At 37.9% G+C, this 21161-nt stretch overlaps 2 protein-coding genes across 3 annotated transcripts; one reads left to right on the forward strand and one right to left on the reverse strand.

The window, feature by feature from the left end:
* The first annotated feature begins 2601 nt into the window (after window positions 1-2601).
* Window positions 2602-11679, forward strand: LOC105034491 (two-component response regulator ORR3). Its single transcript, XM_073257295.1, has 6 exons — window positions 2602-2892; window positions 5371-5450; window positions 8473-8550; window positions 8712-8782; window positions 9201-9387; window positions 9533-11679. The coding sequence occupies exons 1-6, from the start codon at window positions 2721-2723 to the stop codon at window positions 9551-9553; spliced, it is 609 nt and encodes a 202-aa protein (XP_073113396.1). The 5' UTR covers window positions 2602-2720; the 3' UTR covers window positions 9554-11679.
* LOC105034500 (uncharacterized) lies at window positions 10773-20259 on the reverse strand. Of its 2 annotated transcripts, none has more exons than XM_019848684.3 (3): window positions 19587-20259; window positions 12220-12374; window positions 10773-11549 (listed from the first exon to the last, which is right to left on the reverse strand). In XM_019848684.3, the coding sequence occupies exons 1-3, from the start codon at window positions 19849-19851 to the stop codon at window positions 10875-10877; spliced, it is 1095 nt and encodes a 364-aa protein (XP_019704243.1). In that variant the 5' UTR covers window positions 19852-20259; the 3' UTR covers window positions 10773-10874. The 2 variants fall into 2 exon arrangements, with proteins under 2 accessions (XP_019704243.1, XP_010908002.1); XM_010909700.4 differs by having other exon boundaries at window positions 12220-12371; window positions 19587-20253.
* Between the last annotated feature and the right edge of the window lie 902 nt (window positions 20260-21161).

Raw genomic sequence — 21161 nt, forward strand, 5'->3', positions numbered from 1 at the left:
TGTTATATGAAAAAATTTGGTATTTTTGTCCGCATATTTTAACCAATTTGCTCTGGATCTCTGCTTCCAGTGAATCTCTTCTTGATGGAGAACTTGCTCTGATTCCAACTTAAACTTCTCTCTTTGGCTCTTCTCCTCGTTTGAGAGATGGTTGCTGTCCTCCTTGATGTCAAGTTACTGAATTTGATTCGTGATCTCATCTTTTTTTTTTTTTTTTTTGATGATGTTTCCATTTGCTGATCGATTCTATTATTTTAGTCTAGCTCTGAGCAACCTCAATTTGCTAACCAGGTTTGAAGCTGCATTATGATTTTTGAAGCTGGTGTTCCACCATTGTTTCATCATGTCGGCAAACTCACCTTAATCAGGTTTCTTGACAAGCTGAATACTACCAGGCAAGTGAAGCTAACAATACCCAATTCATCCTGAGGTCTAATTTGTGGAAGCACCCTCACAACCTTGAGATCGTGACTGGCCTTTTCTTCTCTTTGTAATCTAATTTGATGTATCTTCTGGATCATCACTCCCATCTTTTCTATTACTTTTCCGCCTTTACTTTGTGGATCAACACTTTGTTTATGCTGAGCAACCTTCTGTAAATACCTTAGACTTCAATAAAAACCGGATGGCAGAATTCTACAGCCTCCCTTATCCTCAAACAAAAAAAAAAAATGAAGAAAGGCTAGCAGGGAATGATCATATCTTTGAAGGTATTATTACTTCTCACCAGTTGCTCCATGAGCATTATTGTTTTCTCCATGATAGCTCTTACACTTACGTCTCTCATGCTTTGATAACTATATAAACATACTGGGATAGCTCAGCTTTTTTATTTTTTACATCACCATTCTTTCCCTCTGTTAGATGGCTTCCCCCTCACTTTGCAGTAGTCAAAATAATTTTTGATAGCTTAGTTAAGCAAGGAACTGCTACAGATGCTTATCTTGTATGAGATCATTTGGGTGAACCTTTAAAATGCAGCCACTATCAGAATAAATAAAACTTCTACTCCTATTGCAGGTTGGTACTTGGGCTAGTCTCAAAACTACAATACATTGCTTAAAAAGGGATTAGATTTTCTTAGGAGGATATTCAACCACTATCATTTCTTGGATTAACTCACCCTGACTATCAAAATGTGCAGGACATCCACTCTTAAGTGATATTCTCCAATGGAAACAGATTCTTACAGTCTTTACTACAACTCATATTCTGCGAAATCCAACAGATTGACTAGCTGGCCATGCTTGTGACTTCAATCCTTTGGATCCTATTTCTTTGGAATTGAAAATGCTTTTATAAGCTGATATAGTGGGAGTCAATTATTATCGGGGAGATTAGTTATGGATTATTCTTTATCTTTGCCCTTTGTTTTTTCTTTTTTTTCCATAGATCTTTATATCTTTCTAAGATAAATCATGCAGTGCTTCTTTTGATTTTTAGCCCTAATCTCCTATGTCAGTTTGTTGCATGTTTTAGCTCTACGGGCTTCACCAAATATTAGTTTTTTTGCAAGCTGCACCTTGTCTTTCACTCTATATGCCAAAGATATTGCCTTTTTAATGACTATATTCATAGCTTTCATTATATTTCTTCTACTCCTTGCAATCCACTCTTTATTGCAGATGGGCTGCGTGTTATGGAATATATATTGCAGATGGTTCCTTCTACTATTTCGGATTCTGATTTTCAATTGCCAATGTTCTTGCAAAGCGGCCCGACTTCAAGCTTATTGTGTTCTTCGTTGCTGCTATGCCACTGGCCTAATTGCTGATGTTCTGTGCTGCTATGATGCTATGCATTTGTTTTGTGCTGTTGTTTTCTGTATCCACGTAGCTGTCATGTTTCTTGTATTGTTCTAACGACCTGCTTCCCATGCTGTGCTATTACATGGTCCTAATTTTACCTAATTTATGTTCGTTATACTTTCAGCATATTTCAGCTACAGATCTTATTCATCCAGTTCTTTATTTCAGTACTTCTGCTTTCTATCTCATATTTTAGCACTCCGCATTATACCAAATCAGCTTGACAATCGTTCGACATTTATTCTTATTGCGCTGTTGAGCAACTTGTCTCATATTTATCTTGCTGCACTGTTATGTATATTATTTCTCTAACATACTATGTTCCCGAGTGTTTTCGGATTGCTTGTTTTTTATTTCTGTTTTTAACCTTAGCTTTTCTTTTGTATCAACATGGGAGTGGGAGTCCTGCAACGCAACTACCAGAGGATTTTTTTTTTTTGGGTGGTGGGGGTTGGGTGGAATTCCGTTCCTATTATTTACCCAAAAAAAATAAAAATTAAAAATTAAAAAAATTATAAGGAAAAAAAAAAAGAAAAAAGAAAAAGAGGGGTGCACATCTTACCTCCTGTACCATGAGATCCGGCAGCTGTGATTGCTCGGAATCGTCCCGGCATTGTATCTTGCTGTTGAGATTTGAACAGCCCAAGCAAGCCCTACAGAACATATTGTCGGTTGGTCCCGCTTGCCAACGAATGTATAGGTGACACGCAATCCGAGGTGGCCGTGGGAATGGTGGACAGCTAAGCCCGAGTCCATTTACCCACCACCCCATTCCCCTTTCTTCTTCCCTTGAACGGGAAAAAAACAAAATACCCGCCTCCATTCCCCGTCTCCCCACCTTTCTCTCTCTCTCTCTCTCAAATCGTAAAGCTAGAGAGGGAGGGGAGTTTGGGAGCAGGGGAACGAGGGAAGATGGGGGAAGCGAGAGAAGGGGAGGGGGAGGAAATTGGAAACAAAGGTGGTGGTGGTGGCGGTGGTGGTGGAGGGGGACTGGGGGTGGTGAGGGTGTTGGTGGTGGATGACTCCCCCGTGGACAGAAAGGTGGTGGAGATGCTGCTCAAAAAGAGTGGGGAAATGTTTGAAGGTAAGATAAGGTGTTCTCTGTTTCATAGTGATCTCCTTTTTTCTTTTTTTCTTTTTTCCTTAATGGTTGTTTTTGTTGTTGCTATGGCGTCGCATTGAATTATTTATATGTTTAACGCTGTTATTCTTGTTGCATTTTTTTTTTAATCGTTGAGGCAATTGTATTCTTTAGCGGGTGAAATAAATTGGAAGTTTTGATTTTTTGTGTTTCATTGCTATTTGTGGAATTAAATGGATGGAATTCTTGTATTTCCACTTCTTTTTGAATGTCCATTGGTGCACAACGATATGTCTTTCGTTGTTTGCTGGTTGGGTTTCTACCTTCCAATTATTTTACAATTTTTCCTTCTTTAGTTCGTTTTGTGTTTGGTTTGGAATTTGGACTAATTTTTAGCTTATCTAGTGTCATCATTCTACGTTTACATGTATGCACTGGCACTATTCTCTTAAATCATAATTCATAGTTGTCTCTTTCGGATTGTTTCATTACATTTTCGCTCTCGGTCTTGTGGTAATCTTATCTTCTGCAGGATGTTAAAAACGCTGAGATGTAAATGAGTTGAACTTATGAAACTCCATTGATTAAATGTCATCCTAAGTCATGTTATTCTATAAGTTGGTTCATTTCATGATACTTGATCTACCTCCTTTATGATTGTATGGCCTAGTCCAATTATTTTGACTATTGTCAGAGTGCCTCTGTGATGTCTAATTGCTCTCTCTCTCTCTCTCTCTCTCTGTATGTGTGTGTGCGCGCGTGCGCGCGCGCATGCAATCCATGGCCCTTCCCCTTTTTTTTTAAAACCACAAAGTGGTATATTTTGATATTGGTTTAGTACACTTGTGATCTGCTTGTTATGCAGACAAAGAAGATGGACCATGGAGACTGTTCCCTCTCTTTCCCCTATTCATGTTCGATAAGGTATTATCTTAGACATGATGGGACCTCTGACAAGGCAATAGTTATTTATCTGTCATCCCATTTGGTGGTTCTGTCAGATTAAACACCTTTTTAGATACTGTTTCCTTTTTTGTTTATGACAGTTATGTTCTTATGCTTCTCCATGTGACCATCATTCTTTCTTAATTAGATTCTGTCTATAAAGCATGGATACGGATGTGACACGATACAGATGTGCCGATGTGACAAGTTTGGAGAAGTATGTTACAACATGGCCATGAGTCGGACAGCGTGAGTCTGGCTTGAGCCAGCTTGAATACAAGGTGAATCAGGCTTGGCTCGAAGTTAGCTTGAACTTGTTTCTCAAGCTCAAAATCAACAATAATTAAACCTAAAAAAGAGAATAAAATGAACAGCTCGAATAGGCTTCACATTATAAGTCTTGAAGTAGGGCATAGAACATATGTTTTAAAGAGTGATAGCACGTATTATTTGATAAACATAGAGTGATAATACATTGATAGTATATTAAGTAGTTCTATTTCGACATTTATGATTCATAATTAAGTTTGGCTTGCAGTGTTTTCAACTATTAGAATCAAGTTAGTTTTTGTTCAAGCTGGAACCAGCTTGAATCAAATTCATACCAAGCTTGGTTGAAGTTTGATAAGAGCTTGAATTAATTTTGGATTGGTTTGTTTATTAAGCTGATGGAGATAAACTCGTGTTTCAGCTTGATTTGAAACTAGGCTCAATTTAAGCTTGAATAACAATTGAGTGGAGCTTGATTTCAAAATTTAGGCTCAAAATTAATTTGAAGTTGAGCTTGACCAGACCCAGGCTTGATTAACGTCAGTTAATCACAAGCCCTACTGCAGCTTATTTTCTGCTGCTATTTTTGCTACTCCACTGCTATCTTCTTCTATGATTAGTATATCCCAGTGTCATAGAATAATGAATTTCTTGTGTTTCAGCTCATTGCAGTTTTAATTTGATCGGTACTTGTTTCTCCACTTACATGCTTCTTTCCATTTGAAGGGTTTCATTGGATTTGGTTTCCTTTCTCACTTGTACTACTTGACTTTCGACCATCTGTTAACATGGAGACTCATATGATTTTAATGATGCATTATAAAGCCGAAGAAGCCATGATTCTTGTGGTTCATTCATTTTTAATGATGAAATTATTTCATTGGTTGCACTGATGTCAATTGCTTTTGAGCTCTGACTGATATTCTTATTTCTATTTGAAGGGTTTCATTGGATTTGGTTTCCTTTCTGCTGTCACTTGTACTACTTGACTTTCGATCATTTGTTAACGTGGAGACTGATATGAGTTTTAATGATGCATTGTAAAGCCAAAGAAGCCATGGATTCTTGTGGTTCATTCATCTTTAATGATGAAATTACTTCATTGATTGTGCTGACGTCAATTTCTTTTGAGCTCTGACTAGGTGCAAACAAAATTTATTTATTCCAAATGCCTGTGCTTTTGTCATATTAACCAATATATTAATGTTAGATGTGTTCTCAAATTTAGGATCTTAGATGTTCTAAGCTTTTCCTCTTTCATTTCAGTTATTGCTGTCGACAGTGGAAAGAAAGCAATGGATTTTCTTGGCTTGAATGAAGGGAAGGCTGAATCTCCCAAAAGTGATGTAAGTCAACTTTCATGGTAATCTTTTATCCTACATTTCATAATTTACTTATTGTTCTACATACTTACCCAATTTCCATACAATGATCTCTATCAAAATATTGGATTGCTCAACATCTTTGGATGATTACACATAGTAGTCTGCCTAAAAGTATCATGGGCTTTGCCAGTATAATGGGCAACAAAATGTTTTTAGGGAAAAGCTAAAAACTTTAGCAGCAGAATAATTAAGAAAAAAATGAAATGACAGTTGTAGTTTGCAAGTGTTGTCCACTATCATGTTGAGACTTAAAATTTTGGGAACTCTTGCAACTTCTAATTTTAAAATGGAAAGGAAGTACATTCTAAAAATAAGGAAAAAGAAAAAACTTTGTAATAAAAGTCTGCTATCATAGACTTCATAAAAAGAAAAATGTATCAAGTGGGATCTTCTTGATGAATTTCTCTAATGAGATTATGCAAATGCTGAAGCTACATGTGCTAGTATATTAATGAAGAGCAGATGGTCTCATGCAGGTGGCGAAACTAATGTTTCAACAGGGCATGTTTTATATTTCATGAAATTTATGCAAGAAAATGTGAATGTTGGAACAAGCAGCCAAGAGGCAATTCAGTGTCTCATATGAGTATATTTTAGTTTTAACATAAGTTAGATTGCATGCAGGTATATTGTTATGACCTGATTGAAAAATAGAGATAGCTGAAAAAAGGAACTACTAACGTTACCAGAACTACATGGACTCATCAAGATGTGACAAAAGATAGCGAAAGATTGTTATTTATTGTGCATACAGTTAATTAAGGTGGGATATTGGAAAAAAGTAGGTCAGAGTTTGATTGTGTGTTTGACTGTACTTTTATAGTTTAGAGAGTTCTGCTGTAATTTGGCTTGAGGAGCATAATATGGTATTCCAGGGTGGACCAAAACTTTTGGGCCACCTGTCTTGACCTGAACCGGGCCTCCAGTGGCTTGGCAAAAGGAGATAAACATTTGGCTATGAGTGTAATGCATAGGAGTTTGTGGATTGTTATTCAACAGGAGTTAAGATTTGTGGACGGGAAGTGTTGATCCACCTGGTGTACCATGTCATGTACCACACAGGAAAGATGTTGAGTTCCAGATGTATCGCATATGAGGTTTATGAAATCTAAAGGTTACTTCTTGTATATTTGTGGATTTTTTTGGGGGTAGGGGAAATGGAGCCTCTTGCTCTCGTATATGCAAGCTCATAACATCATCTCTCATGCAATTTTGGAGAGCTGAGGGGGAAGTTTCCCCAACAAAAATAAAAATAAAAAAATAAAATAAAATAAGATCCTTGAATTCAGCTGCATGTTGAACAAGTCAAACTACAGGCTGATTTCCACCATGTAGGATATGGGATGCGTTGGATGGCTGGAGAGAGGTTCTAATTTGCCATATATCAAGAAGACATGAATGGTATGATGCTGTCAGAGTCCATTCTACTCAACAAGGAAATTACAGTAGATGAATCTCCTCTCCATATTGCAGATGCCTTTCAAACCCGTGTGACAATCATAATCCCTTTCCAAGCAACATGCAGCTCAGGTATAGGAACCAAGACCTTACTAAAATGAAAACCGGCCACCACTGTAACAGCTCCACCCATATTTCTAATCATATAAATTAGATCAATACATCCACATCTAATAATATGTCTGGAGTAACCAACAAGGGTAGTCTAAGAGTTAAGTCATCTATAATGGGGGATTTGGTGTAATTGAAGGAGGACATAAAACTCAGCAAGAGTTTGAGCTCATACCGTGAGGAATCTAATTACTAAGAGTTTAGTCATCTATAATGGGGGATTGTTGTGTAATTGGAGGACAAATTCAGCAAGAGTTTGAGTTCATACCATGAGGAATCACAGCTCTATTTGACCACCTAGCTTTAAATCTCTTTGTATCGCTTCTTGACAAAGAGCATCTTGAATTTTCATGACTTCTTATCCACTTGCAAATGAGAGCTATGGCAGGAAGTCAGCTGTATGGTTAGTATAGGTGGTGATAATAGCCAACGGATAGTCTGGCCGGTTAGGTGGGTATGCTGAAGGGTGGAAAATGCAAGAGTGCATAAAAACGTCATAAAGATGATAATTGAGGTGGAAATTTTTTTGTAGAGAGGTTGATGCTGTTGGCAGGTTTAGCAAGGTAAATGGAGAATGTGAGAGCAAAACAGGTAAGAACATGATAGAAGAGTGAGATATAGGGTTTGAAAGATGTCAAGAAAACAGATATGAAGACCTAAAATTGACTTGATCTTACTTCCTTATTCACCAAGGTTGTGTTCCAATGCTGGTTATGCAGTGGATGGCATAAAATTATCCAGCTAACCAGCCAAACACCACTCGAAAATGGTGAATAAATTATTTGGCCAACGAGTGAAAAAGGTAGCTAACTAGGTTAAAGTTATTTCAGGAAGGAAAGTGAAATAACTTTAACCACCAAAATATCTCTCCCCCTCTCTATTTTTTTGCTTTTCCACAACTTTATCCACTAATCATTGGAGCACCAACCAAACAGCAGATAAGTTTATTTGCTGGTTAGCTGCTTAGGAGGTGAATACCAATGGCTAAAGTTATTCTAGGGGTGGTTATCTTTTCGGCATCCAAATGCAGCCTTACTCTTTGGTTACGTGGCCTTCTAAAAGGCTATCGAAAGATGTGTCTCGAGCGAATATTTCATTTTCTGGTCAGGCTGAAATGTCAATGCCCTCAGTTGTTTCTTCTTTACTGCAGTAACAGTTTGTACCCAAAACTTGTATAAATTATGGTGATTCCAGTAAAATCAGCTGGTGCTTTGGTGACATCTTCAGTTTATCAGCACATTGCATTGTTCCTCAAGTTGTATTCAGCTAATTTCCATTGCCCATAACCCCACTGACCAATCTTCCCTTTTACAAAATACTCATCAATTTGGTTGGGAGGAAAATCATTCATCGGTTTGTCTGGCCACTCATTAGGAAGAATTCACAACCTAATCAATTATGTCATGTGATGCAGGACCAGAAGATTGATGTTATCCTTAGTGACTATTGTATGCCAGAAATTACCGGCTATGACCTTCTTAAGGCTGTAAAGGTATGTTGTTGTGGTCCCAATTATCTTTTATCACCTCCAGACTGTTCCATTCTACTATTACGAATACCATATGAGCAATATTAACAAATCTAATTAACTGGATTGACCTTGCTCGCCTACTTCATGTCATTTAATAACTTACTTTTTCCCTTGTGTATCAGGATAACATTTGCTCAAGATCCATGCCAGTAGTCATGATGTCATCTGAAAATGATTCCCAGAGAATTAGCAGGTCTTGTAGCTACTTCCATCATAATCTGCATATCCTTCTGATTATTCATTTTTTCCTTCTCAAAAAAAAGGGGGAAAAAAACTAAAGAAAAGAACTTGTGCAAGCCAACATTCACTTTACCTTGCACTATCATACATAGTATTTCCAGTGATTAGTGAAACTACAATAGAATAGAATTGATTAAGTACAGTGGGTTGTGCTTTGGAAAACCATTAGATCTTCAGAATCAAAGTCAGTCTTAACCCACATCAGAAACATTGTCCTCAACTGAAGCCTCTGACTTGTCATAACCTTTTTGCGAACAATGATCATAAGTCCTTAAAATGTTCTTACACCGAAAAAACAAAAAACAAAAAAACTTATGATTTGCTTCCCAGTACATCAACCTTTGCTGAACCACAGGTGTTTCCTTTTGCAGGTGTCTAGCTATTGGAGCTGAAGATTTCCTCTTAAAGCCTCTACAAGTGAAAGACATACAAAGGTTGAGAAACTCTGCTAGGCCAACAGCGCCAGCACCCAGCCAAGACCCCAAGAGAAAGCTGCCTGTTGATCTGATAGCACAGAGCAATGGTTCTGAGCGGCGCCCACACCTTGCTGGAGTTGCGGTAGCGTAATCGTTCACTTAATTCCACCTTGTTTTTATCATTAAGTCTACGTAGTGAGATTCCATGGAGGTCTGTGTTATCAGGATCTACTGGTGATAAGCAATATCTTATTTTTATTTTCTTATTCTTTCCCGCATGCTTACAGGCATTTTTGCTGGAATTATGAGAATGGGAGCCATGGATTTATGTTCTTTGCATGATTGAGACCTCTTCGGCAGGTTTTATGCATCTATTTTGGGATATATGAGGGAACAGGATAACTAGCTGCAGATAACAAGCTATGATATCTTTTCACTTGATAAGATTATTGCAGCAGGTGAGAGGGGCTAGGTGGAGTGAAGATGAGGCTTTGCTAACCACTAGGGTCTGATTTGGAGGGCTCTGAGATTGGAAATTGAAAGGAACTACAAGTAGACCGGCAAGCTTGCATGAAGGGTGATACTGTGATGGAAGCCTTTGTGTTTGTTGGTTGGGTTGAGCAAGGTATTGGTTAGATAATTTGCTTTTAAAATTACCACCGCCATCATCATTTTCAGCACCGCCATCACCATCATTGACATTACTGTCTCTACCACCGCCGCTGCTCTTTTTTTAAGGCTCTTAAGCTTTTCTAACACTTGAAGTAAGCATTTGATAAAACTGATTATAGGGGTAAAAGATGGCATGGCCTAGGTTAAAATGTGTCTGAATAAGACAACATAGAGCAATGGTGTCCAGCTTCATAGAATAGTTTTGGGAGGACACGTGCAATTACAATCATGTAGCAAATTTGCCTAATCAAGTTGAAGCTATTCAACCTAACAAGCTAAGCGCCATATGTTTCCTTCCTGGATGAACAAAAGTACTGGAAAATGGCAACTTCAAACAAATTTGTCTGAATTTAACTTTAACCATGACTCTGCTAATGACATCAACATGTTTAACTTGCAGTCACTGATAAAATTTTTTGAAGAAATAATTATCAGAAAATCTCCAGCATTAGAGAGGCGGCTGCAACATCATATTCTGCCTGTCATGAATAATTTAAGAAATGCTCTTTTTAGGTAAGAAATTTCATAAAATGTTTTCAATTTCAAGAGATTATCATTTTAGTACTTGGCATGATCCACCATCATCCAGGCAAACAAGAGCTTCCTCACAAGAGCAGAAATGACAACAATGTCACATGCCTTATAGAACAAATCGCTGGATGAATCAAGTTTTTCAATCAGCTCAACTTATCACAGCTAACTGATCAATTTTTACCAAGCTATTTAAATTCACAGATTAAACCAAAATGCTACCATCCATTATTCCGCATCTTAATTAACAGAAAGCTCAAAATTACTTTCGGCGAGTGTTTTTATCATATAAAAATAAGAAATTATGCACAAGAAACTACACAATTGCAGGGAAGAATATAATTAATATTATAAGTTAAGTTTATAAGCACCTTCTGTACAAATGATTCCAGTATTTGCCCTGAAGGATACCACATGCAACCTTCTTCAAGAGCCATCTTGCTTCGGCTTCCGGCTCATTTCTGAATACTGCCCCCCCATCAGCTGCAAAATCTCCTGCCACAGATTAGTTGAAGAATCTGCTAGGGCACTACTAATCAACTGTAAGCTGCATGCAGCAACGACCCAATAATCCGATTCAATCTCCTCTTGCAGTTGATCAAACTGCCACCCAGCATATCCAACAAAGAATCTGAAATCCTGGGGCCTAAGCACCCCTTTCTTGACAAGTCCCGCAGCTTCATCTAAGCTGTTCCGGGCGCCAAAATAAATGCCTGGAACCACCTGTTCGAAGCCTGGAACTGATGAATTACCACTGGCCTTCAGTACAAACATGCTAGCATCAAGGGGGCCCCCAAAGTGAAGTGAGCAATCTGCAAAGGTGGTTGCGAGGTCAGGATTGGATGGCTTCATATGCTTGATCTTCTTGTTGAGAGGGCGGTTGAGAATGACTCCAAATGGGCCCTCTCTTGGGTCTCTGGTTCCTAATCTGAGGAGGAGAACAACAGTTCTATCAAAACTGCTTACCCCATCAAGCTTCTCAGTTGCAACTAACAAGCACCCTGTTTCTGGCACGGAGAGCGGGTGGGCCCATGTTAGACCAAGCCGCTGGGATGGCACATCTGAGGCTGTGTCCTCTATAGGAGCATCAGGATCTACCAACTGCACCAGAGTAAGCAAATTAAAGGGTTGGCCTTTTTATTGGACACTGTCACTATGTGTAAATACATTTTGTACAGGGAAAAATACATTTTGAACCCTCAAGGTATTTTGAAGCTTCAAGATTATTCAAGGCCATGACTTCCCCATGGACTTCAAGATACAAGGATGGACAAGATTATTCTGAAGCTAACTAAATGATCAAATAAACACACTTGCTGCAATGTGTATGTATTCAAGTCCCCTCAGTGGACTTCAAGCTATTCAAGTCAATACTACTGACCACCAATGTTGCCAGAGTGGACTTCAAGATATAATGGTGGAGAAGATTATTTTGAAGCTAATTACATAATCAAATAAATATACTCATTGATTCTGATTCTAGTGTAGACTACAACATTAAAAGTTTAAATGAGTTAAATTTGACCATGACAAAATCACCATAGCAATAATTAATAACTAAGCAAGAAATGAACAAGAAGCATCATGAAATTTGACAAGCAGCATGAGTGGCATCGAATATCCAGAAGCAAAAAATGGCTTCTTATCATTATATGAAATGCCAAACTTAGCCTCTTATCATTATATGAAATGCCAAACTTAGCCTCGCCGTTATATATAAAAGATTCTCTAATGGAATGATATGCTTCTCTATTTCGACTAGTCAACTCACCTGCTCATCATGCACAAGTTTGGCTCTGAAATCTCGCCAATCAGACAATGTATGATGGGACTTGCGGGAGGACTCACTGGATTTTGATTTGTCGTGTAATGGACGAGTTCCTTCAGAGCCATCTCCCTCAGGAATTGATGGATCATTATTTCCTGCTAACCAAAAACAAGTACAATTACCAGTACTTAATCAATTCAAGAGTACATAGCATTGAACATAGAGCATATTCAGGTGCAAGAATTCACTAGAAGATTCAATTCCATTAAACTAAACAGTAGTTAGAAATTAAAAAAGTGCAATTCTGGATGCTAGGTCATTTCTGATGTTTGATGATTTATAAAAGAAATGAGATTTGAAATGTTGGTGAACTAACAAGTAAATGGCTAACCGTTGGAAATGTGAACAGCTAGATGACCGCATCTCACAGTGTTTCCTGAAATACTCATGATCTAGAGGAAATAGAGGCGGTCATCTTCTTACCTTGGAGTCTCACCATAAGTAGATAGAAATCTCAAGTTCCATCTTGTTCTGGCTCAGATTTGTCCCTCTGTTATATGTGCATATATAAATTTTTAAACAAAACTTAGCGAAAATGAAATTAAGAAGTTAAAATTCCAAAGATTTCATTTCAGCATAAAACATAAGACCTTATCAACCTTAACTACCTACATTTAAAATCCTTATAAGAGCAGGATATGTCTCCGGCAAAACCAGTTCCAACTGGTTCATCTTTAAGCCCCATACTAATTTCTCTGTGTCGTTTATAAACCCATAACCTGATAACCATCCAGCAAACTCCAAACCTCCAGTTTTCATGATCTAAATCCTATTAGCTCTCATTCAAAAAATGAAATTAGTTTTTTCATCCCTTGTTAATCATCGCCATTACATAAGATGCCCCTTGATATGGATTCCACATCAGCAAGAAATTATAGTTTAACAGATGATTGCTGTTGCATGTGCTGACTGTGCTTGAAGGCACTTTCATTGCATCCCTAGGAATCCTTGAAAGATTGATCAGCAACACTAATTAACTTTCTTAGTTCAAGATTTGCACTATTTATTTGGAGCTCAATCCATAGTTTTAATAGGTTAGCTTGCTAGATTCAAATTCTGAGTATTTGTTGCAGATGGGTTAGGTGGTCATTTTCCTTGTATGAGGCTCAGGAAACTTTGATGTTTATATTTTCCTGCATCTTACCTATTTATCGCATTGTCCTTGAAATGCATTGCAGTGCATCACTAACGAGTGCATTTAGGTCATTCTTTGAGGTTTATCCTGTGTCACTTCGTATAGGAGATTATGTTATGCACAAAGTAACCAAGCAATGAGAATAATAACAACATAATTGACTGTTGGTTTGCAATCAAGTTGATGCAACTCTGGGTGAGCTTAATCACTATACCTCAAGGCAGATTTATAACAAATGGATTATCAGAATTACAACCATGGAGATTTGTATGTACATGGTACATAAAGCACTACGCACCAACACCAAAAATAAACCATGGGAAGAAGGCAGCAGCATCTACAGCCTCAAACACACTCTGAGTCATAACTGAACAAAGAGAGCATTTAGTACCCAATTGAAACACAAGGGGTGCCTCTAGATATTCAAACAAAATCATTATTCCTATGGCGTTGCATGCTTTTTTTTCAAACTACAGGTCCTTATGCATATCTAGGTCTTTGATTATACAATAACCTATAAAGTATCATAGAAGTCCCAACATCATGAATTGAATTGTCTACGAGTAAAAGTTTTCTGAATTTAAATTTTTCTGTGTCATCTCACACCTCTCCCATTTCTGGACCTTCCCTTTTTAACAACAAGGCACTTTCTAGTATAGCCTTATATTTCAATTTCAAGAAAGGGACAAAATCATGATTTTGAAATTTGAAACACCCAAACGTAACTTAGATTTGACCGAAGAGGCGAAGGAGGCCCCACAGAAATTCGCCTATGAACAGGATCCTGTAGAGTATAAATATCATGAAAAATCAGATAATTGAGAAAGAATCTTCATGAGCTCGTGAAGTCAGCATGACACAACTGCCCAACATCTGCAATTCACTTCCAGGAGAGGTCCAGGAGTTCTCGTTGTTCAAAGACAAAAGGCATGTTCCCAGTTTAAACTTGCAACTATTTTGCCGAGTTTTCCAGCAGACAGTATGGAAGATACCAATCAAAAAGAAAATGGAGAAACTTTTGACAGAGGGTACATGCAAGAGAGCCTTGGACCCAGTTTTTGTGCTAACTGCAAAAAAAGGAAATGCTCCCTGATCCTCCAATAAACACAGACACATACATACCTACATACATATATATACATATTAAAAAGGTCTTTCTCCTCATTACATGTGAAGGTTGGAGGAGGACTTGAAGCATGTAAAGGGAGTTCTATATCCATTGTTCCGCTCATGAGAGATCGGGATAAATTAATGTAGCAACAGTTCTGCGACGATTAACAGAAGAAGAAAAAGGCAAAAAGAGGATGGAATAAGAAGAAACAAACAACATGAAGGGCCACGTTTCCTAATTTGCATAGCTAGACATTTGGCGATCTATGGTCGGACTTGAAATCTTATTTTGACAAGGTAGTTTTGGTCAAAGATGGTGAAGAGAAGTGTGATGCTGTATTGGCATTAAAAAAGGTCATTAAAAAAAAAAAAAAGATAATGTTGATGGTTCCAAATAGTAAAAAAAAAAAAAAATCTAGTTGACGTTTTCCTTGCGAATTTAAGAACCCAACATGCTAAAAGAGTCTTGAAGAGGAGACAGACATATTTTCAAATAAAAGAGCCTTGCTGCTCCTTTTCTTCTGTTTATTCTCATTTTCTTGAACAGTCTTCCTTTTAGGCTTCCTTTGGGTTAACAGATGATTGTTAGCCACCTTTGTCCCTTCTTTAGTTTTATTGTAACAAGTTCTAACAAAAAAAGGCCTTCAAAGGGATTTAGCAGTCATCCACTATTAGATTATCAATAGGAGGATTTGACCACCTGAAGAACGTAAATCTAATTCCTCCTTATTCAGTTGTTTATATAGCTATTCAGGAATCATATACTAGCAATAATTTGTATATATGAGACTCCTTAGTTCCTACAAGAGAGTTGCCAAACATTTCTATAAATGGGGATGTTGTTTAAAGATTTTAATAACTGCTGAAGCTTATCCCCTACTAAGGCATGGACTTAAAGTGAGACTAAGCCCTAAGAGAAATTCACAGATCCAGAGTGAATCTTGGTACTTTCTTTTTTATCCTCTTACACTCTTTTCTTTATTTAATGCTGTCTGCTTTCATATCTTTATTCTTTTGGCAATCTTGAACCTACCAGCTAAGCTCCAGAATCCCACCAACCACTCTTTCAGATCTTGTAAGCAGCCATCTTTACAACCATTTAAACCCAGTCAACAACTAAAACCGAGCTTGGAACCACAAAGACTGAATGCCATTGAGAACAGATCAAATCTGAACAGTCTTATCGGCTGTTAAAGTGGCATGATGCTGTGCTCCTAACAATCCCAATGAATGCTAAAACAGCCTTGATGTGCCTTCTTCAGGCCTTACACCATCAATTATGAAATATTCTCATGAATGCCTGTAGTCTCTCTCTTTTCAAACCAAACTAGTCCTCTCTTGCTGCTTAATCATTCCCTCTTTGAATGCAAACCTGAAAACCTGCTTTCTTTCCTTTATAAACAGAAAAAAAAGGATGAAAAGAAGTCATCTTTTATGATGCAAAAGGCAGAAAGAAATAAAATGCAAAATTAATTGGTCAACAAAACTCAACTTTGATCACTATCTACATAAGGGATGAGAAAGGTTCATAGCTATGAGCGAATTAGGCCCAAAAGTGTCTAGCATCGGACAACTTAGAGCATGGCCTGCAATAGCGCAGTAGGGCCTAAAAGGTGGGAGAAATTGGAGAGCAAGTAATTTGATTCCTTGCTGATCTATAGCAGAAAGGCAGAAGTTGAATAGTTTAGTGGGTTGAAGGAAACAACGAAGATTTCTAGGTCCTTTCTAGGATTTAGAGATAGTATTTGGTGCTAGGAAAAGCTTTATTAGGGTTCTAAAACTAAAGAAGTTCTAATGTTGACTTAAAATTTAATTTAGGCAATAGTACATGTACTCACACATTTAAAGAGAAGATAAGATGGGGAAATATGAGAGGAAGTAAAAGAGTTGAGAGATAAGAGAGATAGGGTGGACAAGAGTAGAGATACAAAGCCACTTGAGAAAAAAAGAAGAATAAAAGGGAGACGAGAGAGGGATAGGAGGTGAGAGAGAGAGAGAGAGAGAGGAAGAGAGAGAGAGGCACACAAGAGGAAAGAAATCATTTGCCGACTTCAACCGAAATTTTTCAAAAAAAAAAAAGGTGAATTGGGCAACACAGTTGCCGACTTCGCTCGTTAAAAACCAAAAAAAATTGAAACAGAGACGACCCCTATTTCGAATTGGAGTTCAAAGGTCCTCCTCCGGCCTCAGCCGCCCTCCGCTCCCTTGACGCTGGCTCGCCGGTTGTCGGAGAGCTCGCGATAGCGGCGCCATCCATCTGAAGGCCTCCGATGATCCAATGAGGTCTCCCCCGCTTTTCTTCCCTCCCTCCACCCTTAGCAAGCTCAGAAAGAGCTCCGACAGCCACCTAAGGCCCCCTCTCCCTCTCCTTCTCTCCCCCCTCTCTCTTCCTCTCTTTCTTCTCCCTCCCTTCGAGATGGCTGCTGTGCCGTTTTTCATGCCAAAACTAGATCCATATCCCCATCGATATGGTTCGACATGGCCTGCGTCGTCCGATTTGGGATAGTTCAGCGGACGGTGTTTGGAACATTAAACAAAAAATGGGCAAATTCATTTATTTAGAAACATCAAGCATGGATAGTTTAACATGGACTAACCTAGATTATAGGTTAATCACGGCATTTTAGTCAATCCTGCTTAGTCTTTGATGCTCAAGATACCAATCCTATATTTGTTAAAATTAATATGAAAGAGAACGGAAAGAGAACAGAAATAAATAACTTATTCCATTTCATGTTAATCAATGCTTTTACGTGGAGCTGGTTTCAAATCTAGTTCTCAATTTTCGCATTCTAACTTACATCACATGATGTGTTATTGACCATTTCAGCAAATAAAAGAAAAACAAATATCAAAGTGTATCCAAAAATATACAATTTGTAGGTTTACATCCACAACTTGTGAAAGCCATATTGATAGATATGGAATACACTTTCAAAAATTTTCACTAGATTTTACACATAATTAGGATATTTAACAATAAGGGCATGCAAGAAACCTTTGATAAGTGAATAGACAAAATAAAATGATATCAAACATGGTGGACTCTGAAGTATTTCAAGGAAAAGAAAAATATAGAGAAATTCACCAAATCTTGAATGTAGCTGAGATAAGTAATAACAAACTACAAGTCAAAATGGTTTTAGATTGATATTAATCAGAGCACTTGTTTAACATGGCACACCAATTCCAATGAAAAAAATGAACAAAACAAGTTATTATAAAATCCTGAAAACCTATAATTCAAATCCAAAAGAAGTCAATCTCTTAAAAAATTGTAAGAAATTCATAAGGCAAAACTACCTGACAGACACAAAGGATCGAGATGTTATTTTCTTTTAAACACAATAAGAATAATCACGATCCTAATTTTATGAGAACCCCAACAAGAAACATAAGTCAAAATATCTTTGAGACTGCAACATAACATTCTACTTAAGAGAAAAAATGATCAGTATTCATCTGTATGACTAGTCCCATCATAGAATTTTTGACCTGACTTACCAAAATCAAGAGCATGTGCAAGGTCTGGCAGGTGCAAGAGCTAGGAAGCAGAGACTTCCCATGATTTTGAGTAAGGAAGAACCTAGGAAGTTGATGCAGGCATGAGATTTCAAATAGTTTTCAAGCAAGGTATGACACTAGCAAGAAGAATCTCGCAAAAAAGAATTCAATTAACCATAGTTAGCCTCATGACAAATTTAACTAAACTTATGAAAGAAATACGGGTCTTGAATTAAGCTTTTAATCAACTGCTTAAATGCCCAAAATGGATGTGTGCCCACAAGTTGTGCCTCTCCATAGATGTTGACTCAATCACCCTCAATAACATATCTAGCACCTCCAAAAGGCCTTAAACCAAAAAGAAGTTATAGTCACAAGCTTTTATGAGCAACTGTAACTAACAATGATTAAGGTATCTAATTTTTTGCCCTGGCCTTCATACTGGGGGGAATATTATCATCTTGGGTTGCTCGCTCTCCAAAACTTGCAAGCTTGTCTCTCAGAATAAAATCACTAAATTACTGTCTTCAGTTTTCACCACAATCATTTTGCAGCTAAGGGTTCAAAAAATCAATATAAGTCGCTTGGTAATTGAGCCTTATTGAGCTAGACAGCTCAACGCCAAACCACTGCAGCACCGTGCCGAAGTAGTTTGTCCAGGTTGGCCCCAAGCCACATATTGCATCCAACTTCACTGCCTGAAGATCAATTTGGCATAACGTGTCTCTTTTTCTGCAAACCATCACTTTGTTTCCGAGCAATATCTAAATCAACAAGCTGTCTATTGCATGTTACTGAAATCAACAGAGAGACCTCCTCCAGTACCTTTTGGAGTCAATCCAGTTTTCAATCAAATCTTCACTTATTTATTCAAACCTGACATCTAATTTCATATTCAGAGGGAATATATATATATATATATATAATAGGTTGAACCAGGCAAATGCATGCTTGGATCTAGTCTAACAAGGATGCTCAAGGTAATGTAGCGAGGACCATTGAGGAGAATATTCACAATCTTGTAGGCGTCATTAGTAAAGATATAACTGTTAAAAGACCAGACAAGTTTCACGGTAATTCTATTATCAACCATTGCTGCAGTGAATAGAAGTGCTTTCACATGATTAGAAACGGGCAAGATCTGACCATATTATTAAACTAGGAGAAACTATGCTACTCTGATCCCTTGGAAAAGCCGAACCATTTGTCTAACAATGTTAGCAGAAAGCAACACAAGTTGTGAATTCATCTCTATAATGGCAAAAGAAAAGAAACCTATATTCCCAATATTCAGTTTTTCCTTTTTTTTTTTAAAAAAAAAAAACTTTTGTTTTCCGTTTGGACTTCCAAGAAACCGATGAACCTAATCTAAACACCGAAACACGAAAAAGAAATTTAAAAGCATGCTTTTTTTTTCTACATGCATCCTGATCAAACACATCCATCACCTTTCCCATCAGATCGCACCCAAACAGCACCACCCATCTCAAAAAATCCTATAAAAACCAGCACGAAATTCGAGGAGCAGATCACCAAAGAAAACAAAAGAGAAGACCTTTACCAGAAGAAGGGGAGTTATCATGGCTCTTCTTCTTGCCCGTAGCCCTAACCACAAGAGATCGGTACCTAAAGGAAGAAGTCCTCCCCGCCCTCCTCGACGAAACCCTAATCCCGAGACCTCCACCGAAGCCGAGGACCTCCTCCTCGCCGCCAAGGACCCCCCATCCGGCGCTCCGCCTCACGGTCAGCAGCCCCTTGTCCAGCCTCTTCGTCGCCGCCCCCCAGACCGGACCTCCACTCTTGGGATTGAGAGCCAAGACGTCCATGGCCGAGCTATTGATCTCGGAATTCTCCTCTTTTCTAGGGTTTTATTCTCGAATTTTGGGTTGGAGTAGGGAAATTTGGGAGAAAGAATCGTTTCCGATGGGGAGCGAGAAAGAGGCCAGGGATTGGGAAGCTACAAGAGCGAGTTACCGGAGTGGGGAGGAAACCTTGGGGTGTTACTCACCATCCGGTGAGGGTAAGCGACCTTTTAACTTTTTTTAATTAAGCGGGGCTCGGCTGGATGACCGGACCTCCACTCTTGGGATTGAGAGCCAAGACGTCCATGGCCGAGCTATTGATCTCGGAATTCTCCTCTTTTCTAGGGTTTTATTCTCGAATTTTGGGTTGGAGTAGGGAAATTTGGGAGAAAGAATCGTTTCCGATGGGGAGCGAGAAAGAAGCCAGGGATTGGGAAGCTACAAAAGCGAGTGACCGGAGTGGGGAGGAAACCTTAGGGTGTTACTCACTATCCGGTGAGGGTAAACGACCTTTTAACTTTTTTTTTTTAATTAAGCGGGGCTCGGCTGGGTGTGTCATCCAGCTAGGAGTCCAGCAGGAGGACGGCCGTTGTAACGGTTTCTAAAGTCCATCTAATAAGTTTTCTCCAATAACTGGTGCGAATCAAACCAATTCTCAAAAATTGAATAGATTTTCTCGTGCGTTGTATGCTATTAAAAAAATTGTGTGATTAAACGAATGGAGGGTGTTCGGATCCAATTGAGTTTGTGGTGTAGAGTATTAATCCTTGTATAATGCCTTGCCTTGGAGTTTATCATTTTTTATGCAAGGATTAGTTTGTCTCCTTTAATTGGGATGCATGGAATTATGGGATAATTTAATAGTTCATAAAAATTATTTATCTAAAATATAATTATAAAAAAAATAATTTTTATTATATTTAACTAATAAAAATATTATTTTAAAAAATAATATTAAAAAAATTACTATATTTAGTTGGAGGTGATCGTATATAGAAATATGATAAAATTTATAAATATATTTTTCAATATAAAATAATTTTAAAAAAATTATACAGATATCTCCTTAAGTTTATTTCAATTTCATTTATATCTCTTTAAATTTAAATCGTCTCAATTAGACCTTCCAAATTATCGAAGTGTATCGATGTGCTCCTTCCGTTCATCTTCGTTAACCAAATGCTATCACATGACCGTCACATGATATTCTATTTTTTTAAAATAATAAAAATATTCTTGATTTCAATTCTCAGTCGAGCATTAGCCAAAGCGTCAAAAGGTAAAATCACATGCCTCACGTGAGCCATTATTTTGGATGCCCTAAATATAGAGAG

Source organism: Elaeis guineensis, chromosome 1, assembly GCF_000442705.2.
Source record: "Elaeis guineensis isolate ETL-2024a chromosome 1, EG11, whole genome shotgun sequence".
Taxonomy (NCBI): domain Eukaryota; kingdom Viridiplantae; phylum Streptophyta; class Magnoliopsida; order Arecales; family Arecaceae; genus Elaeis; species Elaeis guineensis.

Coding starts and splice junctions, on each gene's coding strand:
- LOC105034491 (XM_073257295.1), top strand. CDS start 2,721: ATGGGGGAAGCGAGAGAAGGGGAGGGGGAGGAAATTGGAAACAAAGGT. Junction 2,893..5,370: donor GAGTGGGGAAATGTTTGAAG/GTAAGATAAGGT, acceptor CTTTCATTTCAG/TTATTGCTGTCGACAGTGGA. Junction 9,388..9,532: donor CACACCTTGCTGGAGTTGCG/GTAGCGTAATCG, acceptor GCATGCTTACAG/GCATTTTTGCTGGAATTATG.
- LOC105034500 (XM_019848684.3), bottom strand. CDS start 19,851: ATGGACGTCTTGGCTCTCAATCCCAAGAGTGGAGGTCCGGTCTGGGGG. Junction 12,375..19,586: donor TGATAACTCCCCTTCTTCTG/GTAAAGGTCTTC, acceptor GTTTTTGGTTAG/CAGGAAATAATGATCCATCA. Junction 11,550..12,219: donor AACTTGTGCATGATGAGCAG/GTGAGTTGACTA, acceptor ACTCTGGTGCAG/TTGGTAGATCCTGATGCTCC.